This window comes from Neopelma chrysocephalum, unplaced genomic scaffold (assembly GCF_003984885.1).
Source record: "Neopelma chrysocephalum unplaced genomic scaffold, ASM398488v2 Primary Assembly neopelma1_25, whole genome shotgun sequence".
In the NCBI taxonomy this organism is placed as follows: Eukaryota; Metazoa; Chordata; class Aves; order Passeriformes; family Pipridae; genus Neopelma; species Neopelma chrysocephalum.
The window spans coordinates 32,883,216-32,910,590 of NW_020897694.1; the positions used below are offsets into that span (position 1 = coordinate 32,883,216).

General features: G+C 37.2%; 1 protein-coding gene across 4 annotated transcripts; it reads left to right on the top strand.

The window, feature by feature from the left end:
* Nucleotides 1-862: 862 nt before the first annotated feature.
* Nucleotides 863-23,127, top strand: TUBGCP5 (tubulin gamma complex associated protein 5). 4 transcript variants are annotated; one of them, XM_027674814.1, is made up of 24 exons: nucleotides 863-1,143; nucleotides 3,639-3,692; nucleotides 3,776-3,884; nucleotides 5,874-5,970; nucleotides 6,566-6,676; nucleotides 7,232-7,311; nucleotides 7,802-7,937; nucleotides 9,468-9,585; nucleotides 10,982-11,071; nucleotides 11,785-11,878; nucleotides 12,175-12,421; nucleotides 12,542-12,744; nucleotides 13,396-13,511; nucleotides 14,167-14,435; nucleotides 15,390-15,588; nucleotides 16,989-17,177; nucleotides 17,756-17,938; nucleotides 18,205-18,289; nucleotides 18,392-18,512; nucleotides 19,193-19,371; nucleotides 20,113-20,238; nucleotides 20,831-20,919; nucleotides 21,873-21,973; nucleotides 23,029-23,127. In XM_027674814.1, the coding sequence occupies exons 1-24, from the start codon at nucleotides 863-865 to the stop codon at nucleotides 23,073-23,075; spliced, it is 3,324 nt and encodes a 1,107-aa protein (XP_027530615.1). In that variant the 3' UTR covers nucleotides 23,076-23,127. The 4 variants fall into 4 exon arrangements, with proteins under 4 accessions (XP_027530615.1, XP_027530616.1, XP_027530617.1 ...); XM_027674815.1 differs by having other exon boundaries at nucleotides 923-1,236; XM_027674816.1 differs by lacking the exon at nucleotides 6,566-6,676 and having other exon boundaries at nucleotides 923-1,236.
* Nucleotides 23,128-27,375: the final 4,248 nt, after the last annotated feature.

Consider the following 27,375-nt stretch of genomic DNA (forward strand, 5'->3'; position numbering starts at 1 on the left):
GTGGATTACAACCCAATCATCATCATAGCTAGGCGTATGTTGATGAGATCAAGCAGGACAAAGCCCAACAATGAACGACAGGACAACTGCAGCAATGCAGAGATTGTTTCAGGAATTGGTCAATAATACCATTTCCCACCAACTTGGTTAGTTTCTTTCCAGAAGGAATCTCATGACCAGGCTGTTGTCCTTGCAGCCCTATAAAACCATATGGAGGGACAGAAGCGTTTCAAGCTGCTCAGCAAAGGTTTGACATGGAACTGAGACAAACTGGTTTGCCACTGCTCTCTTGACTGGATGCTCAGGTCCTGTGTGCTGAACATACACTAATGGTGGCTTATCCAGCTGTGCAAAAGCAGGAATTCAGCCAGGGAGGAACACACAAGCCCTTATTTGGATGGGTAATCGTCCTTTAAACATTAGTCTTCAGTCGTGCCGGGGAGGTTTAGGTTGGACATAAAGAGGAATTTCTTCACGTAAGAATGGAATGGGTTACCCAGGGAGGTGGTGGAGTTACCGTCCCTGGAGGTGTTTAAGGAAAAACTATACGTGCACTTAGTGCCTTGGCGGTGTTCGGTCATAGGTTGGACTCCATGATTTCAGAGGTCTTTTCCAATCTAATTGTTTCTGTGATCTGTCAGTAATTGCCAATTACTGATCCCGAGTGATCCTGCCTCCATGGGGACGTTTCGGAACACAAGAGGCATTCCCGTGACAGGGGGTTGCCGCACCAGCGGGGCTGGATCGCCGGTGCCTCTTCAGGCGAGGGAGGGTCCCGCAACGTCCCTCACAGCGCTCCCCAGCACGCAGCCGGAGGGTGGGGGCAATGCCCACCCCTTCCCCCCTCACGGCACTGCCCGCCATGCGCATGCCCCGTACAGGGAAGCCTCGCGAGAAGAAGGAGGAGGCGGCCGTGGGTCCCTGTCGCCACCCGGAGGCGCCGCCTTTCTGTCCCCCCCGTATCCTTCCGTCCATCGCGGCTATGGCGGCACCGCCGGCCTCTCCCGGCCCCCGTGGCCGCTTCGAGCAGGAGCAGGACCGCGCCGTCCGCGCCCTGGTGCGCTGCGTGACCGGCCTGCCCGAGGAGGAACTGGGCGGAGAGCGCTTCCAGGCGGCGCTCAATTTCGCCTGGTCCAACTTCAGGTCAGCGGGAGCACTGGAGGGTCCTTGTGCCTGCGGGGTGTCCGTGCGCCGTGTCTGGGGGAGCACGGGGCGTTTGCGAGTGTCTGTCAAGGGGTCAGTGACTGATACTCCGTCACGTTCAAATCTCAGTCTTTTAGGGGTTTTCTCCTGCCCTGTAAAAAGTCGTCTTCCAGCGTTTTCACGTAGGCTTCCAAAATTTTGTTTGTTGGAGGGGGGTAAGCTATGGCTATACGTTGAGCAAGTAAAGAGGACTGCCAAATCGAGATAAAACTTCCGGCCAAGAATGGTGTGCTGCTTATGTGAGAGGTTATCAGTCTGCAGAAGAGAATGTGTTTGGTGTTTATTTGAGCTTGTCAGAAACGTGGTCTTTATTAACCTGTAATATATATATTATCTCTTTCCCTTTAATTACACTGCCTCCTTAAGTGTCTTTACTCAAGTTTTACACACTGTCTTCAGTTATCACAGTTATTGTTTCAGTGTCTTCTGCCAACTTGAGTTGGACTCAATGATCCGTGTGGGTCCCTTCCAACTCAGAATATTCTGCGAAATCTGTGAAACTTTTACATGATGTGTTTCTAATTACCCATACTGTCACTAACTGCTGCCTCTTCGGAATCTTCTGTGCTTGTATAAGTTGATGCAGCAAGTACCTAATCTGTATAAAATCGATGCTGCTTTACATTTTTCAAGCTGATGAAGTCCGTTTTTGGGGGAGCAATAGCGTAACTGCATTGCGTCTGCGAATCCTAACCACTAATAGGCTCAAATAAAACTGTTTTAAGATGCAAATCTCACCTCTGTTTTGCTCACTCAGTTGCTTGTGTAGGGGTGTTCGGTTTTAGATTGAGGAATTGTTTTTTTGGTTTTGTTTTTTCTTTTTATGTTTGAAAACAACATATCAGGAAAACAGAAGGTGCAGAATGAACAACAAACTTTTGACAGGGAGTGTTGGGAAGAGGAAGGGTTTTTAATGCCGGAATTGTTGTCCAAGAAATGTGCTTGCAACATCAGCCTGAGATTGTCTAGTATCATATTTCCAAACAGTGAGACCTTAAGTTGTAACAGAAACTCTCTTTAGTTTCAAGTTTGTGAAACTTGTGGTTTGTACTACTAAATCTGTTGATGTGTCTGTGCTGTAGTTCTCAGAGCCATCTGTTTATTTCCATGCAGCATGCTAGTCATCTTTTATTCACCATGTTCCCAACTTGCCTAAAAAAATTGATAATTTTTTGTGTGTCTGTTAGGGTCATTAATTAAAACTTTAAGTAATAGACTAAAGAATTTTCACTAGTAACTTCCCTGCAGCTTAATTTTCCTTTTCAGTGCAGATCCTTGGTTTGGGTTTTTTATTGTCTTTCCGATGTGAGGTTCTGAATCTCCCAGTTCTTATACTTACCACCCTTTTCCATGTGAATTAATTATTTCCTATTTAAACTAATGTACTGTAAGAAATGACATAAGCTGTATTTTCTTAACCTAAATGCCAGCTACCTGATCAGTGATACGTTTTGTCATGCTTTTATTCCAAATCCTAATACATACACAGCTGAAATCAGACTAATGGGTCTGTAATTAACAAAGATTTTTTTTCTTTAATATTGGCCTATCTTCATCTTGCAGTGATACTTGAGATCTGCCTACAGTTTCATTTTCTAGTTCATTACTTTGATGTTGAGGTGGCTTTATATTGTCTTTCCAATTTCAGTCTGTTTAGTTTAACTTTTGCTCATGATTCCAATCCAGTAGTTTTCATTTCTGTTTGTGGTTACAAGAGCCTTGTGTTCTGTGTAGTTGTTGCTGGAAAAATTACATTGATGGCCCACATATAGAGTATCTTGACCTTGTGCTCACTACTGGCACATCTTACTTCCTGTTCTTTTTCAGTCTGTATCTGAAGAACCTATTCATAGCCTAATTTATTCTGCAAAGTCCATCTTAGCTTTCACGAGTTCTTATTTTGTCCTGTACATATACCTTTGTTGGTATATCTGTTTTTATTTTTGATTAAGCTCTCTTTTCTCCTAGGCACTCTCCTTTACTCTTTATAAAAAGGAGCTTCTTTTGGGTTTAGAGGCCTTTCCATGTGGGTGTTTGTTTTGCCTGTGCCTGTGATGCAAGTCCCAGATAATTTTGGTGCCTTTGACACCAATGCCTTTGACAACACATTTCTTGATCTCCTTGCTCCACTTGACTTAGGAGACAGCATACTTTAATTCCTTAGGTTGCTGATACAGTAGTAATTTTCCATTCAGCTTAAAGTGCTGGTTAAATGTAACCTGCATTCAATTTTTCCGTCTTTCAGGTCAGTTGTAGTTAATCCTTCTTGAGCTAAGAGACACCAAGATTTATTTTTGTTGACACTTAATGCTGTTGCTGCATTAAATGTGCATTTTAAAACAGGTAATGTTGTCTTCATGTATATAAATCAGCTTTATTTTCTTCCTTACTTAAGCTTCCTTTTAAATGTATTCTAATGCAGATTTCTCACACAGATTTCACCGTTTTCTTGATGTGAACAGTCATAAAGTAGAGAGGACAATAGAAGGGTGAGTTTTATGCCTGTATGCTAATAATGCATTGGTTCTCCTTTTTTTTTTTGAAGCATTTTTTATACTATTTTTGTTATTAGAATACATGAGAAATTGATAATTCATTCTGACCTTGGAAAAGCTGCAAGCTGGAAAAGACTAACAGAAAAATTTCTGAACTTACCACTCCCAAGTCTTGAAGAAACAAAGGTATGTGCGTTGCAATTACCGTGTTCTTTTTTCCCATCCCTCTTGCATTTGTACTGACGATGGGGCTTCAGTTGTAACGTTGTGTTGGAAATTTCAGGTGACTTAGCAGTGGACTCTGCAGTTGCTGTTCAGGTCATGGATTTCCAGAAGTGCAAATGCATTTATTGTCTTTTCAGGGTTTCAACACATGCAGTTTCATGACTTGAAAGGATATGATCTCATTGCAGAGCAGATGTTTTAGGGTCAACATTGTGCAAATGTTGTAGCTGGAGTCTAGGTGAATCTAGATTCCTCTATGTTCTAAAACAACAAAGAACTGAGCAGTTCTTACTCTTTGCCCAATTTTTTTAACCTTAAGTAATGCATCTGGATGTTTTGGTTGGAGTGTTCCTGGTTGGAGTGCTCCTGTCCTGTAGCTTCCTTATTGAGACTATGTATGTGTTTAACCATCAATACACTTTCTGTCAAATCAGTTTAGGATATGGAATGGATGAATATAGCAAAAGTTGTCTCACTTAGACATTGTCCAGTGTAGCAGTGTAATAATGAATTTGATCTTCAAAAACTGAAAGTTCCCGCTGTTGGGAAATTTAAGCTTATGATTCAAGAGGTGATGCTACATACAGTGGTATTCTTTAATAGAGCTGTGTGTTCTGAGTTGCAGTCTGATTTTCCTTCTCATTGAACTGACAATTACCTTTCTTTGCACTGTTTTAGGTTCCTTTTAATTTGTGGGGAAAACCCTGGAACCCTCAATAGCTTACACATATCTTCAGTTATTATAAAGTACTCTCTAGATTTTTGAAAACGTACCTTCAGTTGTGCTTGTTTTGAGACTGGAATGAAATGAAAACCAAACAAACCAACCCAAACACCCAAGCAAGCACTTAATACTTGAATGTTAAAAGTATCTAAGATTTTTCTTTTATTTTTCTTTTTAAAAATGCTACTGGATATGGCTGGAGGTAGATAATATCTCATATTTGGGTAGTTAAATAGCATTTAGTTTTTAGCAGTGACATAACTGGGAAGATTGAGTATTTATCAGTTTCTCTGACTGGTAAGTGAAACACCAGCTCACACATGTGATTGTCAATGACCTACTGGTTCTCTTTGACAGACACTTGTAAAATCAGCAAAGTTCAGTAGGAACATAGTATAATCCACATATAGTAGATGAGTATGATGCTGCTTTATCAGAAATTTGAGTCATTTTTTCTAAAATGTGAGTGGATCTCATTCGAAAACAGTTTTGTAAGTGTATTTATGTATGTGTCAAAGAATATCCATATCTAGATATGAAGTGGTTGGCTGAACAGCTCTGTAAAGGTAGAAATCAGGCCAGAGAAAGATCTTTCTATAGTAAGAAATGGTTGTGCAGATTGTAAGCAGATTTTAGGGAATAGCATGATACAAATCTCTGGACCTTAACAGTGTTGGCACAGTATTCTAACCTGATTGAAGGCCTGTTTCACAACTGTATTAGTGCAATACTGGAGTTTAAGATTTGTCCTTAATAATTTGTATAGATTTTCAGATGCGAGAAGATAATGTGAACGTAATATTAAAATGTAGTGATTTTAGCTAACTTCACTTTAGTCTCTGTTTTAAATAATTGGCCATGTGAACAAGGGAACCTAAGACTTGGTTTCCTGCAGGCCCATTACCTTTGTCCTTCCAGCTCATCCACGTTAATGTAGCTGTCCATTATCCCTTGTCCTGTGACTTTCACAGTACTTGCATCTTTTCCATGTTCTCTGATTGTCAGCTCAGTAAGAGGTAGCTTATGCTGTGGCTACTTTTCAGGTATTTGTATACTGATTGGCTAATTAGTAGGCAGAATAATTATGTGGCAGATGTTATTTTTGTAATTCAAGACTGGGGAATGGGAACTAATGGGTAGTATTCATGCAGATAATAGGCTGAGTTTGTTCCTAAAATCTTTACACTTACAGTCTTGCCTTTTCTTTTTTTTACTATGTCTTAAAGACAGATACACACTATGCTATACTGTCTCTTCTATTGTGTTTGTCTGATTCTCCATCCAACACCACCTATGTGGAAAAACCAAGAGTCAAAGAAGTGGGTAAGTTTACAAGATGTTTATATTGCTAATGAGAGATACAATCTGTTAACACAATCTGATAAGAAGGACATTTTTATTCTCCATTTTATGATCTTCTTCACTTCACATTGCTTTATTGGTTGTCTTCTTTATAATTTATGCATTTAAAATGCTTGCAAATCCTTCCTACCCCTGTTTATGTTACATCACCTGGTTAAGTTTTCCAGCCATCAAAGTACCTTGGGAACTCTCTTTGACTTGTACCGCTATCACAAACGTTCTCCACCTGTTGAACAGTGCTTACATGCTCAAAGACAGACAGTGGGTTTCTATCCCGAGTCTCTGTCTTGCACCTCAATAACAGATCTGCTGAAACAGCTTTGGTGACGTAAATTCCTATGTTCCCCATATAATCAAGGAAAGGGAGATACATTTGAAGGTTTCCAGAGGGAGATCCCAGCTGCGTGCTTTCTAAAGTAGGGCTTTTTCACTCAGTGCCTGAGAATGAGGCTTGCGCTTAAGTTTGAGTGGATACCATCCCCCATTTGTTTACAGTGTTGTATCATAGACTGAAAGAATATTTCAGACTAACCTAAAGAAAATCTTGCATCTTAAGATTCCTTTTTGAATGATCTCTGCACATTCCCTCGGCGGTGTTTTGAATGCACTTTCAGCCCATTCCAGGAATGTGAATATGAAGAGGTTATCTCAAACAACACTAATTACAGTTGAGTAAGCTTCATGTTTAAGATATAATATGTTGTAAGTGTGATTGTTACTTTTGAAGTATTGCACATCACATCATGGATATGTGGTGTCTTTTTTGGAGATTAAGACAGTCCTTGATTTATGTTGTTTACAGTCCAGGATCCATGTGCATATAGAAATTGTACATTTATAATGTTTCCATTGACCTAAATGGGACTAGTCACAATAAGTGATGTGTTGCATTCTTGCATGTTTTTCCAGGATTGAAGTGTTGGGTACTGTAACATCATACAGATAAATGTGCCAATGGCACATGATGTTGCATATTTGGAGTGTTAAAGCAATAAAATTGAGAATTAATAAGGGATATACATGGTGGATGCATCACAGTACATGTTGTGTTGGAAGTGCATAACCTTGTTAAAGGAACAATGGTGTAACCTTAAGTGGAAGGGAATGCCTTCTATTTTAGGTTGAGGGTATCAAGGTAATTTTAACTTTGGAAGTGTTTTTAGAGGAAAAGAAATTCAGAGTTTTGAGATATTTACTATTTTTATATTTATACTTCTCATAGAAAAGGAAGAAGAATTTGATTGGGGGAAGTATCTGATGGAAGGAGAAGAAATTTACTTTGGTCCCGGTGTAGATACACCCGTAAGTAATTTCTTAAGGTAAAAACCCCAAACTGTATAAACTCGTTTGAAGTATGTTAGAGACCTGGTTGAGTTGTCCTAGTTTGTATGCTCTGCATGTTGATTCCTTTAGGATTCCCCAATACATGGCTTAATACCATGAAATAAACGCAGACCCAAGCAGAAGAACAGTAATAAAAACACTTTTCTTTTTCACAATGTTTTGACTAATCCTGCAATTAAACTGGTTGCTTCTTCTGACCCCTGCTTCCACCTCATCAGAAATTTCTGCAGTTCTGTGATCTTTTCCAGTTCTCTCATTTGCCTGGTTATTCATGTTATGCATAACTTAAATCAGTCTCTGTTAGGTGGTTATGTTAGTCTTAGTGTCCTGAATTTACTTCATAGTGGAAGAAAGAAGAGAATAGTTTGTGTTTGACTTGAATAGAAACTGATATAGATCTGTCTGCCACATTGTACTGAAGTGTACTGGGGTTTGTTGCATTTAATAGGATTGGTCTGGAGAAAGCGAAGAGGAAGAAGACACTCAGCCCTTGAGCAGGGAGGACTCCGGTATTCAAGTAGACAGGACACCTTTAGAAGACCAAGATCCAAATAAGAAAACAGTACCTAATGTTTCCTGGAAAGGTTAGAATAAGCTGAACTCTTCTGATACAGTCATACATACTGAAATTTAGCAAGCTAATGCAGCTTTGGTTATTATTCTTTAATGAGGTATTGTGTTTTAGATTTATAATTGTACTATAAGGTGCACCTTACTGTTCACTCCGGATGGGGTTTTATTACAGTAAAGAAGCAATGTGAAAGGTTTGATCTGATTTTTGTTATTGCTAAAGGAGAAGAATTCTGTTTCTGTGGAAATATATGTGGATATTCCGATATAGAAGTGAAAACTTATATAGTAAATGTAGCATGTAGTTGTATGGATATAATGTACATTTTTATTATCAAGTATGAGAATGCGGAAACAAAATTTGGTTGAGAACAGAGATAGTTGACTCAGTTCTGAGTATTAAATGTTTCTGAAAAAATAGTTTTATGTAATTAAAACACTAGTGGCTTTCTCTTGAGTAGCTTCAGGGAGTATTAAATGTAGCTGTATATTTTTTTATAGAATATTGTAGGATATAGGTTACCTTTTATATGACAACTGCACAATATATAAGCAGTAGCTGTCTAACTGGGATTAGGCAAAGTTCCCTTTAAGTTCACATTTAAGAAAATAATTTTAAGTAGTGTACTAAATGCCTAGTGAAAAGGAACATAGTGATGAAGATGATGATATTTGGGAGTTTATTTTTTAAATCAGCTTGGTTTTGTATATAGCACTTGAGAATTGCCTGAGACAGAAGCACATTTTCTGAGAAAAAAATGGAAACCATACAAATTTCTAAGCTTATAGAATCATATTATATCCTGAGCTGGAAGGGACCTACGAGGATCATCAAAGTCCAACTCCTGGCCCTTCACATGACAGCCCCTGGAATCACACCATGTGCCTGAGAGCATTGTCCAAACGCTTCTTGAACTCTGTCAGGCCTGGTGCTGTGGCCACTTACCTTGGGAGCCTGTTCCAGTGACCAACCACCCTCTAGGTGAAGAACCTTTTTCTGATGTCCAACCTAAACCTCCCCTGACACAATTTCAGGCCATTCCCTTGGGTTCTGTCACTGGTCACCACAGAGAAGAGATCAGTGCCTGCCACTCCTCTTCCCCTCACAAGGAAGTTGTAGACTGCAGTGAAGTCTCCCCTCAGTCTCCTCCTCTCCAGGCTGAACAGACCAACTTCTCATATGGCTTCCCCTCCAGAGCCTTCACCATCTTTGTAGCACTGCTTTGGACCCTCTCTAATAGCTTAATATCTTATATTGTGGTGACCAAAACTGCACACAGTACCCAAGGTGAGGCCACACCAGCACACAGTAGTATTTTTTAGGACTTCTGCAACATTTAGGAGATGTGGCATTTCTTTGTAAATGAGATTCTGCATGATGGTGTCATATATATGAGTGCAGTAAAGTGTAAATAGTTGTACATGGTAATTGATTTGAAAAGATCTGCAGCCGAGCAGATAGGCTTATTAATAACTTTTTCCTGTGTTTTATAAGCATTTCCTGCGTAAATAAAAACGTTGCTGACCATCACATGTTTTCACAGTCGGTGAACCTGATGCCCGCAGCTGGCTGGAGCAGCATGTAGTTCCTCAGTACTGGACAGGAAGAGCTCCTCGTTTTTCACATAGTTTGCACTTGCATTCCAATCTGGCTGCAGTCTGGTAAGAAAAATAGTATCACTTACATATTGCTTACTGGCATACGGTGCTAAATATTGACTTTATTAAGCATCTTTACTTGGAATCATAACAATAGTATAGCTATTACAATTCACTTAAAAACAGAATTAAAGGCATACAAATGGATAAGATCAACAAATGAGCTGTGTATTGAATAAATGAACTTTATTAATAAATTCCTGTGCTTTTATTTAATTTTTAATAAGTTTCTCGTGTCAGCTTTCAAAGAAGTAAATCTTACCATTGAATTTTGTTTGGCTTGACTGTTACGAAGGTCTTGAGGAACTAATATTGGGGGGTTGTAAGTGGTTCTGGAAGTGAGGAGTTCCCTGAAGTGTTTGTTTGTTTGTTTTTGGTGTCTCCTTTACAAAGTTAGTCTTAAACACAGATTTTGTGTGGGGAAGGAATATGAAGCAGTATATTGCCATGATCTGCCATGGTCTTGGAAAGAAAATGAGAATTAAAAAAATGAAAAAAAGCCTGGTTCTTTCCTGTTCCAAATTCTGACATATCAGTACTGTAGTAATAAAGTTCATTAGGTTTGTCTTTGGTTTCCTTAATTTAATCAATTTCTTAATCAAGGAGCTGTTTTAGTGTAAGTTGATTATCTAGCCAGTTATAACCCAAATTTACAATGAATATTAGAAAATCAGTAACACAAATAAAGCAGCACTGCAAATGTATGTTATATATATGTGTGATATATAGCCAGTATTACTTAACTTGGACTTTTAAATTTTGAGCACATTTACATAACCTTTGCCACTGATGATATTAATGAGTAAAAATACTACAAATGTAAGTAATTGTTCTATACTTTGCTAAAATATGAAAAGTAACTTGGAAAGTTTACAAAGAATTGTGTAAGACAGGATCATAAGAGAAAGTTCTTAGGTGGCTATGAAAGTTTCCATTTCTTAAGTAAACTTTTGGGCTAAAGTGTGAATTTCCTTATATGGATTAGGGCAATTGATATTTTACTTTCTAGCTTAGTATTTTTCCCAGAAGGTAACGATAAATTTCACAGTGTTAAATGAAAAATAATTGAATAATCAAGGATCAAGAATTAAAAAAACCCCACAAAAACCAAACCCCAAAACCTAGTGAAAATCCGGTACTTCATGTATTTGCTACTTAATTGCTCGTCTTGCTGTGTAAGACTAGATAATATTTGAATGTTTTCCGTAGTATCTTGCTTAACAATATGAAAACAAACTGTGCTTTTGTTTATATGCTTAAAATGTCCCCATGAACATTAAATCTGCTCAGATACGAGTAGAACAAAACTGAGCATTAGGATTATTTCTTCATTCTTATTTTCAGGTGATTCAGCTTGTATTTCAGCCATTAAATTTTTTTCATTTTCTTTTTTTCTAAGGGATCACCACTTGTACACCAGTGATCCTTTGTATGTGCCAGAAGAGAGAACCCTAGTCACAGAAACTCAGGTTATACGTGAAACTCTTTGGTAAGAGCAACATCACAAAGCTTGCGCTTTAACTTTTAGTATTTCTCTCAAGGAAATGAGAGATCTGTCTTTGAAGACATGTTTGAAGAATTATTACTGAGCTTTTAATTTGCACTGTTTCTGAAAAGAGAGATGCTGCATGTGTGTGTTAACTGTTCACATTTGAGGCACTGGAACAGGTTGCCCAGAGAAGTTACGGATACCCCATCCCTGGAAGCGTTTAAGGCTGGGTTGGATGGAGCACTGAGCAACCTGGTTAGTGAAAGGTGTGCCTGTCCATGACAGGAAGGTTGGAACTAGGTGATCTTTAAGGTCCCTTCCATTCTGTGATTCACAAAGAAGGAAGTAGTATACTGCCTCTTGTTTGCATCAATTCTTCAGTTCTGATTTTTAAAAAGAACCAAATTGTTCTTATCCTACCCCTATGGATTTTTAATACACTGTCCAATTTTAGAAAGTAGGTATAGTCATCCTATAGCTGGGAATTATCTCAACTGGAAAGAAACTGTAAGAAATGTTTGCTTGGTGCATATATTTAAATGTTGTTGTTCTAGCAACAACTTACATTACCAATACCATCCTCCTTGATCTGTGGTCTCCTGTTACTCGAAGAAAATAAACTTACAGGCAAGGGAGAGCTACTGCTTTTATTAATTATGTAATTATAAGTGCATTAAGGGGGAAAATTACTACTCTTTTCGTGTCTTTTCAAGGCTACTTTCAGGAGTGAAAAAGCTTTATATATTTCAGCTGAATGATGGAAAAGTGACTGTGCGGAATGATATTATTGTAACTCATTTAACCCACGTAAGTTGTTTCTGAATCTCAGCTGAATATATCTGTCATTAGAAAGATGTAATTTGGGGGAATAGGAAATTAAACTACTTGTGGAAAAATCACATTTCTACAATTGTGTTTTTCCTAAAGTAAGGACATCTGGCTTAATAAAACTGAATGGGCTGTTCCTGTATTTGAGAATGTGATGAAGCAATTACAGAATTTTACAGTATTTTAATTCATAAAGATAATATTGTAATTCAATTTTTAGGCTTCATAAAATACAATTCTTATTAGATGATTCTAAAAAGTATGGTTTTTTTTAGAATTGCCTGAGATCTGTATTGGAGCAGATAGCAGCATATGGTCAAGTTGTGTTTAGACTACAGAAGTTTATTGATGAAGTGATGGGACACAGCCCAGAAAGCATAATGCATGGAACAGTTTCGACTCCAAAGAAGACTACTGAAGCTCCGTTCAGAACCTACCAAGCTTTTATGTGGGCTTTGTATAAATATTTTATTAGCTTTAAAGAAGAACTTACTGAAATTGAAAAATGCATAATCAACAAAGGTACAGTGCGAGGGAAGTTTTACAAGAGGGGGACACACAATTTAATAACACTGATAAAATTTGCTTTTCTGTTGGATGTTCTTTTATACATCTTGTTTTGTTTGTTTTTTTTTTTTCCAGATAAAACAGTCACACTTTCAATAGTAATAGATAAGCTGTCTCCCAGACTGGCACAGCTGAAAGTACTTCACAAGGTTTTCAGCACAGGAGTAGCGGAAGTACCACCTGACACCAGAAATGTTGTACGAGCATCTCATCTGCTTAATACTCTCTACAAATCTATTCTTGAGTATGACAGTGTTGGAGAGGCATCTGAGCAAACGGTAGGAGAAATAATTCCTTCCTTGATAGAACAACACACTAGAAGATTTAGTAATTAATGCATTATTGTTTCCTGACATGAGTTCACTCAACCTGCACAAAACTGGATTTATGAGAAGATCAGCAGCGGTGTTTTTTAGGACTGAGGGGAGGAACTCTGGGGAATCAAAGGCCAGAAAACTGTTTTGAAAGAGGGAACTTTGGAATAGCTTTCCCTCCTATTTCTATAGCTGCATAATTCAGTTACTGCTGAAATGTGGGGGTTTGGATTTTTACATTAACTTACTGATTATACTACTGGAAGTATAGTCCATGTCATTATGTCTTTTTATTTTCCTGTTTTCTATGTTATGGAACCACAGAATGTTTTATGACTACCCCTTACTGTTTAAGAGATGTTAGAGTGAAAAAGTGCTGTTTGGGTGTAACTGATTACAAAAGTAACAAGGGGAAGCATGAACAATACAGGCTTCCATTGAAACTACTAAAGCTGTAGTTGTTAGTTTAACATTCTATCTTTAAAATCCTTAAATATAGTTATGTATATCTTATGAACTGTGATTGCCCAACTGAGAGGTTAGGCTTTGCCCATACTGCTTTCAATGCTTAGTATAAAAACATTCAACCATTTTTATCTTTTTCTTTGAATTCAGGTATCCCTTTTGTTCTCTCTCTGGGTTGAAACTGTGAGGCCATACTTACAGACAGTGGATGAGTGGATAGTCCATGGTAATTTATTTGATCCTGCAAAAGAATTTATTATTCAGAGGTAGGGATGCTGATACTAAACACACATAATGTTTAACATCCTTTTATGTGCTCATTTTGGGGTTTTATAGTTGTATTTTCAGTGCTACCAACAGGGCTGATCTCAACTTTTATTTATATGTATGTTTCATTTTAGTTATCTAATTTAGGTTGTTTCCCATCTGACTTGAAAGACAAAAACTGATTATCTGATGTAAACAACACAAAAAACCAAAGTGAACTACAAATTGGGTTTCACCTACTCTAGAATTTTTCAGCTTTCCCAGTAGTATTTGCTTCAGTGTTGCATTTTCAATAAATCTGCAAGTCAATCACTTATCATTTTGACGTTAAGGATGCATGCCCCTGTGAATAGTTAACTTCCTGGACAAATTTAATTATAATTACTCTATTTGCCTTGTTTTGGGGGTTTATTTGGTTGTGCAGTTGTTTTATGTCCTCTGACCTGATTGTTTATCCTGCCAAAGCAGTCATCCATTTCAGAGTGTCTAGATAGTTTGCGATATAAATGTGCTAATTTTATATACTTCTAAAAGTGCTTCATGACTGTTTTAAGAGAAAGGCAAAACATAGAACAAAGATTATATTTATCTCCTAGTAATGAAATTTCATCTTTTGAAAAGGGAAATACTCAACAGCTTTTTATTTCTTTGCAGAAACAAAAATGTTCCAGTTAATCACAGAGATTTCTGGTATGCTACCTACACATTATATAGTGTGTCAGAAAAGACGGAGAATGAAGAGAAGATGAGTGATAATGCCAGTGCCAGTTCTGGCAGTGATCAGGCCCCTTCAAGCAGACAGCACACTATGGTCTCTTTTCTGAAACCTGTGCTAAAGCAAATTATCATGGCTGGAAAATCCATGCAGCTGTTGAAGAATCTTCAGTGCAAAGATGGCTCTCCACAGCAGGCTGCGTCAAGAGGTGAGACATCAGTTTGTACCCTATCGTGCCTTAGGGTATCTAACAGTATGGGTGTATTTTTGGTAATAGTTCCCCCCCCCCCGCTTTAGAATAATATAACACTCCATGCTGAATGTCAGTATCGTGGTTGGTAACTTGAGGTCTTACGGAAAACATTCTTCCAATGCAAACAAGTGAAAAGAGCAAAGTAAATAAAGCTGAGTGTTCCGTTTTCTTTTTATTTCTTTAATTTTTTCTTAAACTTCTTTTCATGTGCTTGCAAAGCAATTTTTTTTTGTTATGAGACACAACCAGCTTGTATGTTCTAATAGTAAAGGTTTTTTTAATAAATAATTGTTCTCTATTGCTAAGTGGTTCAGTAATTCTGAGATAGCATGTGGAATTTTTTTTTTTAAAGCTTATTGATAAGTAGATGAAAGATATTTGGATATCTAGGATATTTGTCTTGTGTGATTGTAAAACATTATACAACATTGTAACCAGTGTTGGAGCTTTTTTTGGCCTTTTTTTCTTTAAGGAAGCAATTTTTTTCATTTTGCTGTTCCTTGAAGTTTAAAAGTAGAAACAGTTAAATTATTTTAGAGACTCACTCTGTTTATTTCCCGCTTTGATGTGAGAGTATCATCTATTCTAGTGAATGGTGAAGGATTGTTTCAGGTGCTAAAAATTAACTGCCTTTGCAACTGAAGTAGGAAGTTAATTAACAGTCTCAGAAATATTTCATATTTCAGACACCTGTTCTGCAATCCATTTGAACATATGCCTGACCTTAGGCATTGGACTACTCCTGTCATTTCAAATATGTATTTGGGGGTTGGGTTTTTTTCTGAATAGTGGCCTAAATTTACTGTTTTAAAAGTTAGCTAGTGAATGTTGGACTATGGAGTTCTTTTAGTTCAGATGGTGTTTTCTCTTTGAAGAAAATCTTACTGCGGAATGTGTTGCCCAATTCAGATGCTGAACGAAAGAGTTTATACACGCTGTTCTTGGAATCGGTGCAGTCTCGCCTGCGGCATGGGGAAGAGTCTGTTCCTGATACTATTACAGAACAGCAGGCCACAAAGCAGAGCCTGATAAAGATGCAGTCTATAGCGGAAAGACACTTGGAACTGGATGATGTCCATGACCCACTGCTGGCTATTAATTTTGCCAGGTAAATGAATGATCTTCCTGCTGCGTATTTGAGAGCAATGTTCTGCCTGGTGACTTTTGGTAGACCACATTTTCATTGCTGCTGCTCCTGGAAACAAGCAAGTGCAGAATAAAGAGGAGCATCAACAATCAGTGACAGAGGCTAAATAGGCACTCCCCTTGTGCTTGGTTAAAGAAAAATATGCTATTCGCAATTGGTAGCATAGAAAATTGGAGTAGTCTCTATCATAACAGGCTTTTAGCAAATAAGTGGTTTCATAGGGAATAATAGGGAATGCCATTGTAAAATCTGAACTTTTAAATTAGTTTGATTGGAATTTGTATACAACGTCCTTGATTTGCACAGTGGATATTCTTAGAAGAATGCAGCTTCAGTTGTGCTGTGTTTAAATCATTTAACTGTAAAAACTTAGCAAAATTCATGTTAATTGCATAGAAATTCTTCATTCTTCGTAATGAGGGAGGTCCTGTAGAGGTTATAAATGTCTTGGAAATTAGCAGGAAAGGCAAACTCTGAAAATCTCATTTATTTTGTGATTACAAATAAGAAAATAGCTTTTTATGTTTTTCCTGAATACTAATTGTCAATATACATGTTTTCATTTCAGTCCTAGGAGGAACATGTTGTAAAGAAATCAGAATTAATAGTAGATAAGACTTTATTATTTCCCTTGTTCATTGAGACCATTGTCTTTGTCAAAACTGCTACATTAATTTCATGTCTGACTTATCCAGTCTATCAAGGCAATAGCTGTTATGAGCCAGACTTCCTCTAACAGTGGGTTCAGCTGGCAAGTAGCTTTTTACAAAATATTATAAAAATTTGATCCTTTCTGTGCAAAAACAATTAAACTTACCAAATGTAGACTACAGATACTCCTCTTCCCATCACATAATATTACAGATAATATACAGGGACACCATAATTAAGATGCCTCAAACCAGTTCTTCATCTGTGGGGTGGTTTGGGGTTTTTTTTTTGTTTGTTGTTTCGTGGTTGTTGGTCAAATTTTTACTTTGTTCCTTTAATTTTATTTTTCTTTCCTGGGAAGGTCATCTGACTGCTGTATATGTGCAGTAGAGCTTTAAAAGTTCCTATGACAATGGGTTTGCTTATTAAGCTGTATAGTGCTTGAACTTGATGTTTTTCAGAATTATGCCTTAAGCAATTGTGATTATAGAATGCTGTCCTTTTGATATTCTTATGTCTGGTGATGCACAAACAGTATGATGGATGACTTAATAGGCTTGATATGTACTCTTGTTATGAATCAGCTTTTAGTACTCCTGCACCATGTATTTCAGAGCAGAGGATCCAATATTGATAAAAAGCACGGCATTGTTCTATGCATTGTATCAGTAATGAGCCTTCTTCCCTAAGCAGTTTGTTTTATTTTGAAGACTGTATTTGGAACAGAGTGACTTTCATGAGAAGTTCACTGGTGAGGATGTCTCTGTGGATAGATCTTCAGAATCTGTGACCTGCCAGACTTTTGAACTGACATTGAGGTCTTGCCTTTATCCGCACATAGACAAGCAATACTTGGAATGCTGTGGGAATCTGATGCAAACTTTAAAAAAGGATTATAGGTAAGAAAGTAGATTTGTTTTTCCTTAACTTTTTTTTTATTACCAGTGGTATGCCATCACTAAAAGAAGCAATTTTATCTTATGTTTCTGTTTCAATTTGATAACCAACAATGAAATCATTAGGGAGAAAAGGGGGATCTAACATGAAAGACTCTTGGGTGAAAACTTGGTCTAGCTTAAATCAACAGCAAAGCTATCATTTATCTTCAGTACATATTCAGTGGGGACATTGTTTCAAACAGTTCTTAATAATGTTGTCATTTGAAGTTTATTTTAGGGAGAGGGAAAGATTTCCAAACTGTGCTGTTTCTGACAATTACCTAGCTGGTAAGATAGCTGAATATCATGAGCACTCCTGTTGAAGTTAATGGGGCTGTTCAGGCTTACAGGGAAAAACACATTGGTTATTTGGTTTTATTTGAACGCATGTGAAAGCTCTCTGAGGGTTAAACAAAAGATTCACTGTGGACCTTGTTACATTTGTGTCCAATGCTGAGTTCTTGTAGTGAGGAGTTTTGTGTTTTGGGTTCACTTGTGTGAGGAAACTGAGGAAATGTTATATGTTTGTTCCTGTTTAGGCTTGTAGAATATTTGCAAGCAATGAGAAACTTTTTCTTACTTGAAGCTGGAGATACCATGTATGACTTCTATACATCTATTTTTGACAAAATTAGAGAAAAGGAAACTTGGCAGAATGTTGCTTTCTTAAATGTTCAACTACAAGAAGCAGTTGGACAACGCTATCCAGAGGACAGTGCAAGGTAAAATGCAAAACATGCTTTAGTTATGTTTCTTTTGCACTTATCTCTATTAATGTACTTAACTTGCATAGCATAATACTAATTATTGTGTACTCCTTAAAATAATCTGTTTTAATGAAGTTTTGAGCTGTTGCCATCTTTTCTACCCAAGTCCTCCAGATTAAATCAGACAGTTGGTATTTAGCAATAAGAAATAAAACCTAATAAAACTAATTACGAATTTAAAACAGATTCTTATCAATGACATCACTTGTTTCCTTGCATAGATTGTCTATATCATTTGAAAGTGTTGATACAGCAAAGAAGAAACTTCCTGTCCACACCTTAGATGGTCTGACATTGAGTTATAAGGTAATGAGTTAATATGGCTGTGGTTCTTATTCTAGAACGGATTTGAAATGTGGTATTAAAATTACTTATACTTTCTGTCTGATTATCCTCTCTTCTTCTTAGGTTCCTTGGCCTGTGGATATAGTTATAAGTTTAGAGTGCCAAAAAATTTACAATCAAGTTTTTCTGCTCTTACTGCAAATAAAGTGGGCCAAGTATAGTCTAGATGTTTTACGATTTGATGGTAAGATACTTCTTCAATGAGAGATACTCTATAAATAAACTTGGTTTGTATTCTAAGGATATAAAGAGTGTTCTGCTTTCTGCAGTAAGTAGTATAAACTAGTTAGAATTTTGATTAATTCTATAAAATATTAATCTGTGTTAGCATTGCAAATTAGATATCATAAGCTGGCTATGTTTTTCACTTCTTTTCAGCCTCAGGGATAACACTATTCAAGCATTCCCTTGGTCTCTGATTCAAGTCTAGTTAGTTATATTGGAAACTTGTTACGTCATTCTTCAGACCTTGCAGTTGAAAGGTCTGTCTACCACACCCTAATGTTTTGCTTTATGTATAGTCCAAGTGTTTATGTGTAATACCTTGCAGACAAGTTAAGAAAACGATGAAAAAAATACTCTCTTTGAGATTGAAACCGTAAGCTGTTTGGGGATTATAGAAAGAGATTTCTTAGTATTTCCTTCACCAGGTTAATGTGTATACTCTTCCTGTCCCATGTAAAGTGGATATGGGCTTCGTGTCTTAGAAAAACAAATTAGAAAGTGGGTGGGTTCATCTATGATTTGACCATCACTTAAGTAATTATCTTCCCAAAAGTATGTGGTTTTCTACTGTTTAAACTTGATGGGTGTGACTGCTTGAGTCTTTTCCCAAAAAGAGCAATACTCTTGCCTTTTTTTTAGAACTAATCTCTGCTGCAGAAAACCCACAGGTTAAGGAAGGAACTTCATTAGAACAAGGAACGCGTCCTCTGTTTGGACCGCAAACAGAAAGCATAAAACAACAAATACATCGCATGTTCCTCTTAAGAGTGAAACTTATGCATTTTGTTAACAGCCTGCACAACTACATCATGACAAGGGTTTGTCTTATATCACGCTTTCATTTATATTAAGAACTTGTAACTGGAGATGCAGTATTAATTTTTCTTTAAAATATATTTAAACAAGTGCAAAATCTAAGTATAATATCCTTCCTGCAAAATTATTTTGAGCTTGACATGTTTTAGTTTTAACTTGGCCATTTTAATTCAGTAATTCTGAAAATGCTTAGGAGTTCTACGTGCACACGATTGATCTTTGGATATTACTAGTTCTTTTTGACTCTTTCTCCCAGGGGTAGATGACTGAAGCATAGTCATGTAAAAAGAGGTTTCTGTAAGCTGTTCCTCTCTTAAGAACTGTTTATGCTGATAAAAGTGTTACTGCAGATATTTTAGTTAAATGGATCCTTCTCAAAAATCTCTAGCACACATTTGTGTACATGACTTCTTGAATATAAAGGCAGTGCCTATAGATTTATATCTGCTCTACTATTGCCTTTTTTTGCCTTTAGTAAAATTAATACGCTCCAGTTCCACTTCTCCAAGGATAGTCTCTATGTCCTTGTGTAGTGGCAGTATTCGTATTTATATGAGGAATGTTGTTGTGTAGTGAGAAGAGCTTGAAATGTTTGCTATTGATGGTAATTTGGAGGCTGATCCTAAAATTTGAGAGGGAAGACCAAATGAATCATCCAATTTCAGACTCTTAGAAATATATTGGAAGAGAGTCATAATTGCATGTGTGCAACAATGAATTTAATAACTGGTCATCTTTTTAAGATTCTTCACAGTACAGGCTTGGAGTTTCAGCATCAGGTAGAAGAAGCCAAAGATTTAGATCAATTGATAAAGATTCATTACAGATACCTATCTACAATTCATGATCGCTGCTTACTGAGAGAAAAGGTGGGTAAAAACTTAGCAAATTTGATATGTTGAATTTAGCAGTACAAGAAAGTAATTCAGTACTAATTATTCTGTCTGTTTTGCAGTTCATACATCCTAAGCAATGTTTAGGTACTCTTGAGGAAGTGGTAACTTTTCCAGAGTTAACACAGACATGGAGTTTCCTGTGCTGGTCTCACCTCAGTTCTGTCAAGGAGAGGAGATAAAATTAAATCCTTTATATTGGATATTACATGGCTCGTTTGTTTCTAAGAGATAGGAAGTTTTGAACAAGCTGAGACATGGCAATGTAAGGAGGATTATACTTAGTGATATGGCAGGAAATGGAGGTACATGGATATAGCATTGAAACCTTTTATCCCTCGTACTGTCTGTGCATAGTCCACATCGAAGTAGTCAGCTGGAAAATGAATTGGAGAACAAATACAAAACACATCTTAAATTTGGAAGAATCACATTGTACTTAGGAGATTGTTTTTACAGATCAGATTAAATAGCCTGTGATGCCTTTGTATTGCAGCATAATAATGCATATTATTATGCTGAACAATGAATTTCTGACTTACTCCTTGTGTTTTAATTGTTGTTTTAGGTGAGCTTTGTGAAAGAAGCTATAATGAAGGTGTTAAACTTAGTACTGATGTTTGCAGACCGTTGGCAAGCCGGTTTGGGGGCTTGGAAGTAAGTACACATGCCTACAATTCTACATGGTCATATTTTTGAGTATGATTTTGAATTAATTTTAAGTATGATTTTGTGCCCAGAACTGCACACAGCACTCCAGGTGAGGCCACACCAATGCTGAATACAACGGGATAATCACCTCCTTTGACTGTCTGGCTGTGTCAGACACTCAGAAGTTGATGTATGGTCCTGAAGCCAGCTGGTGTGGACTGGCTCACTTCATGTTTTTCAGGACTAATTCTCTTTGGCACAGATGCTACCTAGAATTTGGATCCCACTCTCCTGTGGCATTAGGAAGTTGCTATTTTTGGAGTGCTTTTCTCATTCAGTGTGTCAGAACTAATTTGTGAATGCTGTTAATAAAGACTGAAATTTGGGGGATGTGGTTGCGTGCTCTTGGATGTCGCAGGAGGAAGTCATAGCTGGTGTAGTGTCATCTGTATCATCTTGGGAGAGGGGAAAAAAGAAAGGAGTGACTATTGTGAACTATGTCTTCTCCCTTGACTGGTGAGTGCTAGCTGACAGAGTCCAAAGTGGAATTCAAGAGATGGCTGATAGTAAAGCAGTGTGGCTGTCCCTGTTTTACTGGCAGTGTAGGTTTACCCCAAGTTGCTCTGAAGCAATAGGGACCAGAAAAGGCTGTCTTGATATACAAACATATGTATTAATAAAAGTTGTCAGTTGGAACCATAGAGTTCCTCCAAATCACTGCAGAGATTTCTAAGACAATGAGGAAATTATTAGTGCCATTGTGATTGTGCTCAGATGCTCCTGTGAGAATTTTCTCTGTTTTCTAGAAGTAGCGTACTCAGGCATAACTGAAATATTGTAAGTTTAAGCCAGAATTCTATATAAAGAGTACTTTTGTCATTTACTGTGAAATTTTGGTCATATTTTGAAGATAACATAGTGACTGGTCTGTTCAGCATTCCTACATAACTGTTTTGTAGGATGGAATCCATAGAGAAGATGGAATCTGATTTTAAAAACTGTCACATGTTTCTTGTAACTGTTCTCAACAAAGCTGTCTGTCGAGGCTCTTTTCCTCACTGTAAGTACATGAAGCTTTTTACATACCTGCACTTAACACAGGTTTGCTAAGAATGTGTTTGTTTTAATCTGTATGAATGTTTGTCAGTACATCTTATATGTAATTTTGTGAGTTATTCACAGAGGGACATGAAGACTTACTTCTTACTAAGATAAAGTCATTATTTTTTTAGAGTATTTGTGCCAAGCTTTTTTATGACAGCTTTTTTCAGTTTATCTGCCTTCTTGATAGGGGGAAGCTAATGTAGCCAAGCAAGTGACAAGCAGTTTTCTAAACTAATGAAACTAAGTTCTGGGGTCATAGAAGAGCATTCTTTTTGTTCTTATTGAATGACAGCTTTGATATATCTTGAGCAGATAATATTTTAGTATTATGGTGCCTCAGCTGCAACTGCACTGAGCTGTTGGCTCTGCCCATCTGTTGGAAGTTACTTCCTTGGTAGTAGAAACAGCAGAAGATAGTATGTCTGTGTTTCTACTTAAACCTGATATTAGCTTAAATTGTTAATCAGTGCCAGTTTGAGTTAGGGGGGGACTGCTCAATGAGGTTTGTTGACATGTAGATGTATTTTCTAACCACATCTACAGATGGTGTAGGAGACATGACTTAGTGGTGGACTTGGTAGTGTTAGGTTAATGGTTGAATTTGATGATTTTAAAGGTCTTTTCCAACAAAAATGAGTCTATGATTCTAATATCTGACATCACTGCTACTCAGTCTACAAGAACCATCTGTGAGATCAGCTTGCTGTATATAATCCCCCGCAACCTTTATTTTTTTTTTGTGTACAACAGTATTTCAAACAAAGGAGCTAATTTCTTTCTGGTTCTTACCACATGAAATAACTAATGGATAACTGATGGTGAATGTGGTGAAATATTGTCTAAACTGTCAGAGACTAATAAAATGTCTTACCATCTTAAGTCCTGAAGTATTACAATTTAAAAAATAAATCAGTATCTTCCTTTTAAATTACTGAATTGAATATTGCAATAAGTATTTGCAGGCTGCTGCAAATGCAAATATTAACTACTTTTTTATTGTTTGTTTCACAGTGGAATCTTTAGCTTTGTCGCTGATGGCTGGCATGGAACAAAGTTAATACCCAAGTCTGTTGAATTAATGAAGAACTGAAAGCACCATTTATGTTGAAATTCCCATGTTAAAAAACTGTAAGCATTTTGCACTCCAGTTTAAAATATGTATAGCTAAATGATGCTAATGGTTTGGAGCTGTGTAAAATATTTTAAAATGTAAATAATGTACAGGTAAGTGTATTGGTGGTGGCAGTGTTTGTATATGCTTCAACATCAAAAAACATGTATAGTGTAAAATGCATTCCGTGTAAACAATCTTACTTGAAAATACATTAAATATATTTCATGCTGAAAAAAGGATTTATTTTTTCTTTGATTATGAGTAATTTATCATTTACTTTTGCCATTAATTTTTCAGCTGTGAATAGGTCACAGAGTAGTGTGGAGTGGTGTGACTCAAATCTTAATGTTCAGAAAGTTGGTCGAGTTAATTATTGGCCTTTTTTTCTTTTTTAAAAAGGCTAAGAAGCATGTATCTTATTTGCTTAGTGGTTATTAAGAACTCTCTTAAGAAAACTGTTAGAATAAGCTAATGTAAAAAATACAAGATTCATTTATCAAAATGGATTATAGTAGAACATAAAATACCAGAACTCTCGTAACTCTCGTCAGTTTAAGTAGGATCAAGATTACAGTGTGTAATATATTAATTTTAACTGTTGGATTGTTGAGATGTTTCAGAGGTGGTCAGATATGACTTGACCTTTATCCTCCTTCTAAGCCTTTTGCAAACAAACTTTATATCTAATAGCTAATCTCTTATAAAGTAGTCGATTGTGATACAGAATGGTACATTTCTAGACAAGTAAATGTGGAACTTGTTCTGCACAAGACAACTTGCCCTGTCTCCTCCCCATTAAAGTTTTGTTTAAATTCTGGTATCAGTACACCTGCATTAAAAAAGATAAAATCAATCATAGCTATTTACCTATTGATTTATTTGAATAAATAGAAGATTTAATAATAAGAATTTCACTGTTGTGTGTGTTTCTGCTGAAATCCAGTCAGTAACTTAAGGTTTGAGGGCTGTGTCTGCAAGGTAAATGAAGTATGTTACTACCAACTGTGAGACTGTGTGGCTCATTATAAAACTATTTTTTCAGCTCGAAGCTAATAATTACTTTATATGAAAGTGAATATTTAGGTTCTTGTTTGAACAGGAGATCTCAGAAGGATCTTACGAGTTATAGCCATGAAATGTTTTCAGGAAAAGAAATTAATTTTTTGAAAAAGTATAACACTGAGAAACCTTCTGCTGCCCTGTAACATGTTCTTTTTTGTTTGAGTGAGTGGAGGTTTTGCTTTAGAGAATGTTATGTTTGTATTGTCCTTCACTACCACAAGACACACTTTTCCAAGTGAATTTGTTTTGTGGTAGGTGGGCACTTATTAAAAGTAATTTGTACTTCCAGTTTACCCTGGCTGGTTCTTATTTGAGATTCCATATTATTTATTGCTAGCAGAGACAGTATGTCCTTTATTAACTGTTTCTTGCTCACTAAGAGCACAATTGAATAGCATGCTAACAGTTTTAAAAGGCATACTTTTACTTGGAAGTTCAGCACTTCCATGCATTAGTTCATTATGTTTTGAGCATATGTATGTCTTGGACTCTCTGCTCATAAACAGTCTTAACATGGTTGCTTTATTTCTCCTTTCTATGCAGTTGTTACCTTCAGTGAAATTCCTGCTTTTCATAGCCTTACCTTGGATAATACTGCTAGATATGGGAGAAAAAAAAATCCTTCAATCCTTCATGTTGTTGAAACAGTAATTCCTAGTAAATCCCTTTTCGATTTTACTTATGTGAAAGACCCTGTGCAAGTGAAAGATTTTGCTCTTTCACCCAATTTCCTGCTTGGGAATTAACGTCGCATTCTGCAGAGAGACTTCTATGCACTTTGTAGACAAGTGATGTCTGCATGCCATTTATTGAGGCAACTTCCAATATTTGCACATCTATCATCAAAAAAGCACAATGGAAGATCTAGCTCTGGCAATGTTTACTGATTCTAGTCAGGGACATCTTCCACGTTTAACATTTGGGTGTCAGTAGTACTTGACTGACAAATCCCCTTGAATGGGTCCATCTAATGGCATTCCTTTTTCTTTAGAACCATAGAAAAACAAGTCCTGTTTTTTAGTGTGCATGTCCTGTGATGCCACCAGGACCTTTTCATCAGTCTCCTGGTAGTAGTTAACGTGGCTGTTTACCTGTTTGGAAAAACATAAGGGGTTTTCTGTGAGATTAGGGGTATTTTAGCTATTTATTTACTAAAATTTCCTTGTAGCATTTTCTGCTTTCTTTACAGAGCAGTTTTGTTACTTGTATTCTGACCTGAATCCATTCTTTCTGGACATTTTTTTACCTTGTTTTCAAATTCCTGTTTTCATCAGTTATTTCTGAATTGATTTGAATCTTATCTTTTGGACACTTTTCCTCTTTGTTGGAGGAGACATAGCATTTGAGTATGCTTTACTTGCACGTCTGGAATTTCAAGTAAGCAACTTCAAAGATGTTAGGAAAGGTTTAATCTATTGCATGTGTGTATAGATTTAAAGGAGTTCTGTCATCATCTGTTGTTTTGTAAATTGTCAAGTCTAGCTAAAGGAAAACATATATAACACCAGGCAAAGCAGGGAACTTTCTAAGCTTCTAAGGGGGTATAAAATTCTTTGGAAAAGAACACACTGCATTATTGGATGCTGTCACAGTTTCATCTGTTCTTCATTTCCACCTTTAATTGTTCTCTTTAACTTCTGGATGCAGTCTTATCAAAGTTGGAGCATAGAAGCCCTTATCTATCTGACTTGCTACTTTTCTTCCTTCCCCTTTTTTTTCCTGTGGGCTTCTGTAATCTCTAGCTCATGTTTTAGCACAGATTTAGTAAATTCTCCTATGCTTTCTTTGCTGTTTAGTTTTAATAAGCCCTAATTAACCACTAGGTCCTTGAGGACCTTTGCTTATGTCAAGCTCTTGATATCAAAACAGTTAGCAACCAGTTGTTGATTGCATGGTTTCTGTGGTAGCACAGATTAAAGATAGCAACTCTAAATTGCAGGCTGATTAAAAATATAAAAAAATCCCTGTGACGTGTTTTTTAATCTTACTAACTATAACGATTTGCAAATCTTTCAGCTTTCCTCCTGTACTCCCTTGCATACTTGCAGAAAAACCTTTCCTCATTGCTTCAGTTGGTATTTACTGGACGGTGTAGTGGCTTATTGCTGCACTGTGCCTTTATTGCTGGAAAGGCTGCACGGGGTCACACATTACCGAGTTAGAGGGGCGAGGCTCGGGTGAGGAGTGAGGGGGCTGAATTACCTAACGTACATGCCCTAATTCCTGTACTGATGTCCTACATGAGGAAAATGAATGTTATTTATGAAAGAATCAAGAAATGATTGAATGCATGTTAATGTCTGTCTGGGAGTTGGTGGGTGGACTCTGGTGTAGTTTGGCAGCACAGTGTGCAGCAGGCTTGGAAAGCAGAGTGGGGGACATGGGCCCATTGTACACATAAAGAGTTAAATCCCACAGACTTAGCAACAGAACTCTTGTGTAGTGTTTCAGGGAGCTGGAAAGCAGAACTAGGAAACCCTGCTTGCTCAGATCCACTTCAGATGGTGTCATTCAGCACTAGGAGGGAAATTGGAGCCAGAAAGCTGCGCACTGCACATGTCATCATGTGCTCATTAGTATTTATGAATATGCAGCATGCCTGCTGTTGTCAGCTGTGCTCTTGGCAGCACATGTGCTCTCAGGGATCTGGCTTTTCCTGGAGTTAAAGGTAGGTATGGGTGACCATATCATTGCTTTCGTGTAAGGCCTGGTGAAGTGGGGCGGCTTCTGGTAGGAGTTCTATGTTTAGGTAGCTGGCCAAGCTTCCTGCTGTGGGCAGGTTCTCACTTTCTGAGCTGACTGCTCATTGAGACCTCTTTGCTGCTTTATACTTGGTCTCTTCTGCTTAAGCTCTCCCAAGTGTTGTACCCTTTGCATGGGTGCCTTTTTCCTGAGAGCTGAAACAATGGGTTTGCTATATGTAACATGGAAGGATGTGATGTTTTTGTAGCCTTGCTATACTTTAAACCTTTTTGTCATGTATAACGTGAAGTCCATGCTGCCACCTTGTGTGAAAAATCTTGTCCAGTTCTTTACAGCACAGACAGGTGGTTGCCAGAGGCTGGATTTAATTTTTAAACTGGCTTACAGATAATTACCTATTTTCTTTCCTTGTAGTTTTGCATGGTGTCCTATTCTTGGGGTCTTTGTGACCATTACCTGTCATGATTTCGTAAATAAAT

Bases quoted from the DNA above. Each gene is read 5' to 3' on its own strand.
- TUBGCP5 (XM_027674814.1), top strand. From the start codon at position 863: ATGCGCATGCCCCGTACAGGGAAGCCTCGCGAGAAGAAGGAGGAGGCG. The intron at 3,885-5,873 runs GTATGTGCGTTG...TATGTCTTAAAG, and splicing joins CAAGTCTTGAAGAAACAAAG to ACAGATACACACTATGCTAT. The intron at 13,512-14,166 runs GTAGGGATGCTG...ATTTCTTTGCAG, and splicing joins AAAGAATTTATTATTCAGAG to AAACAAAAATGTTCCAGTTA.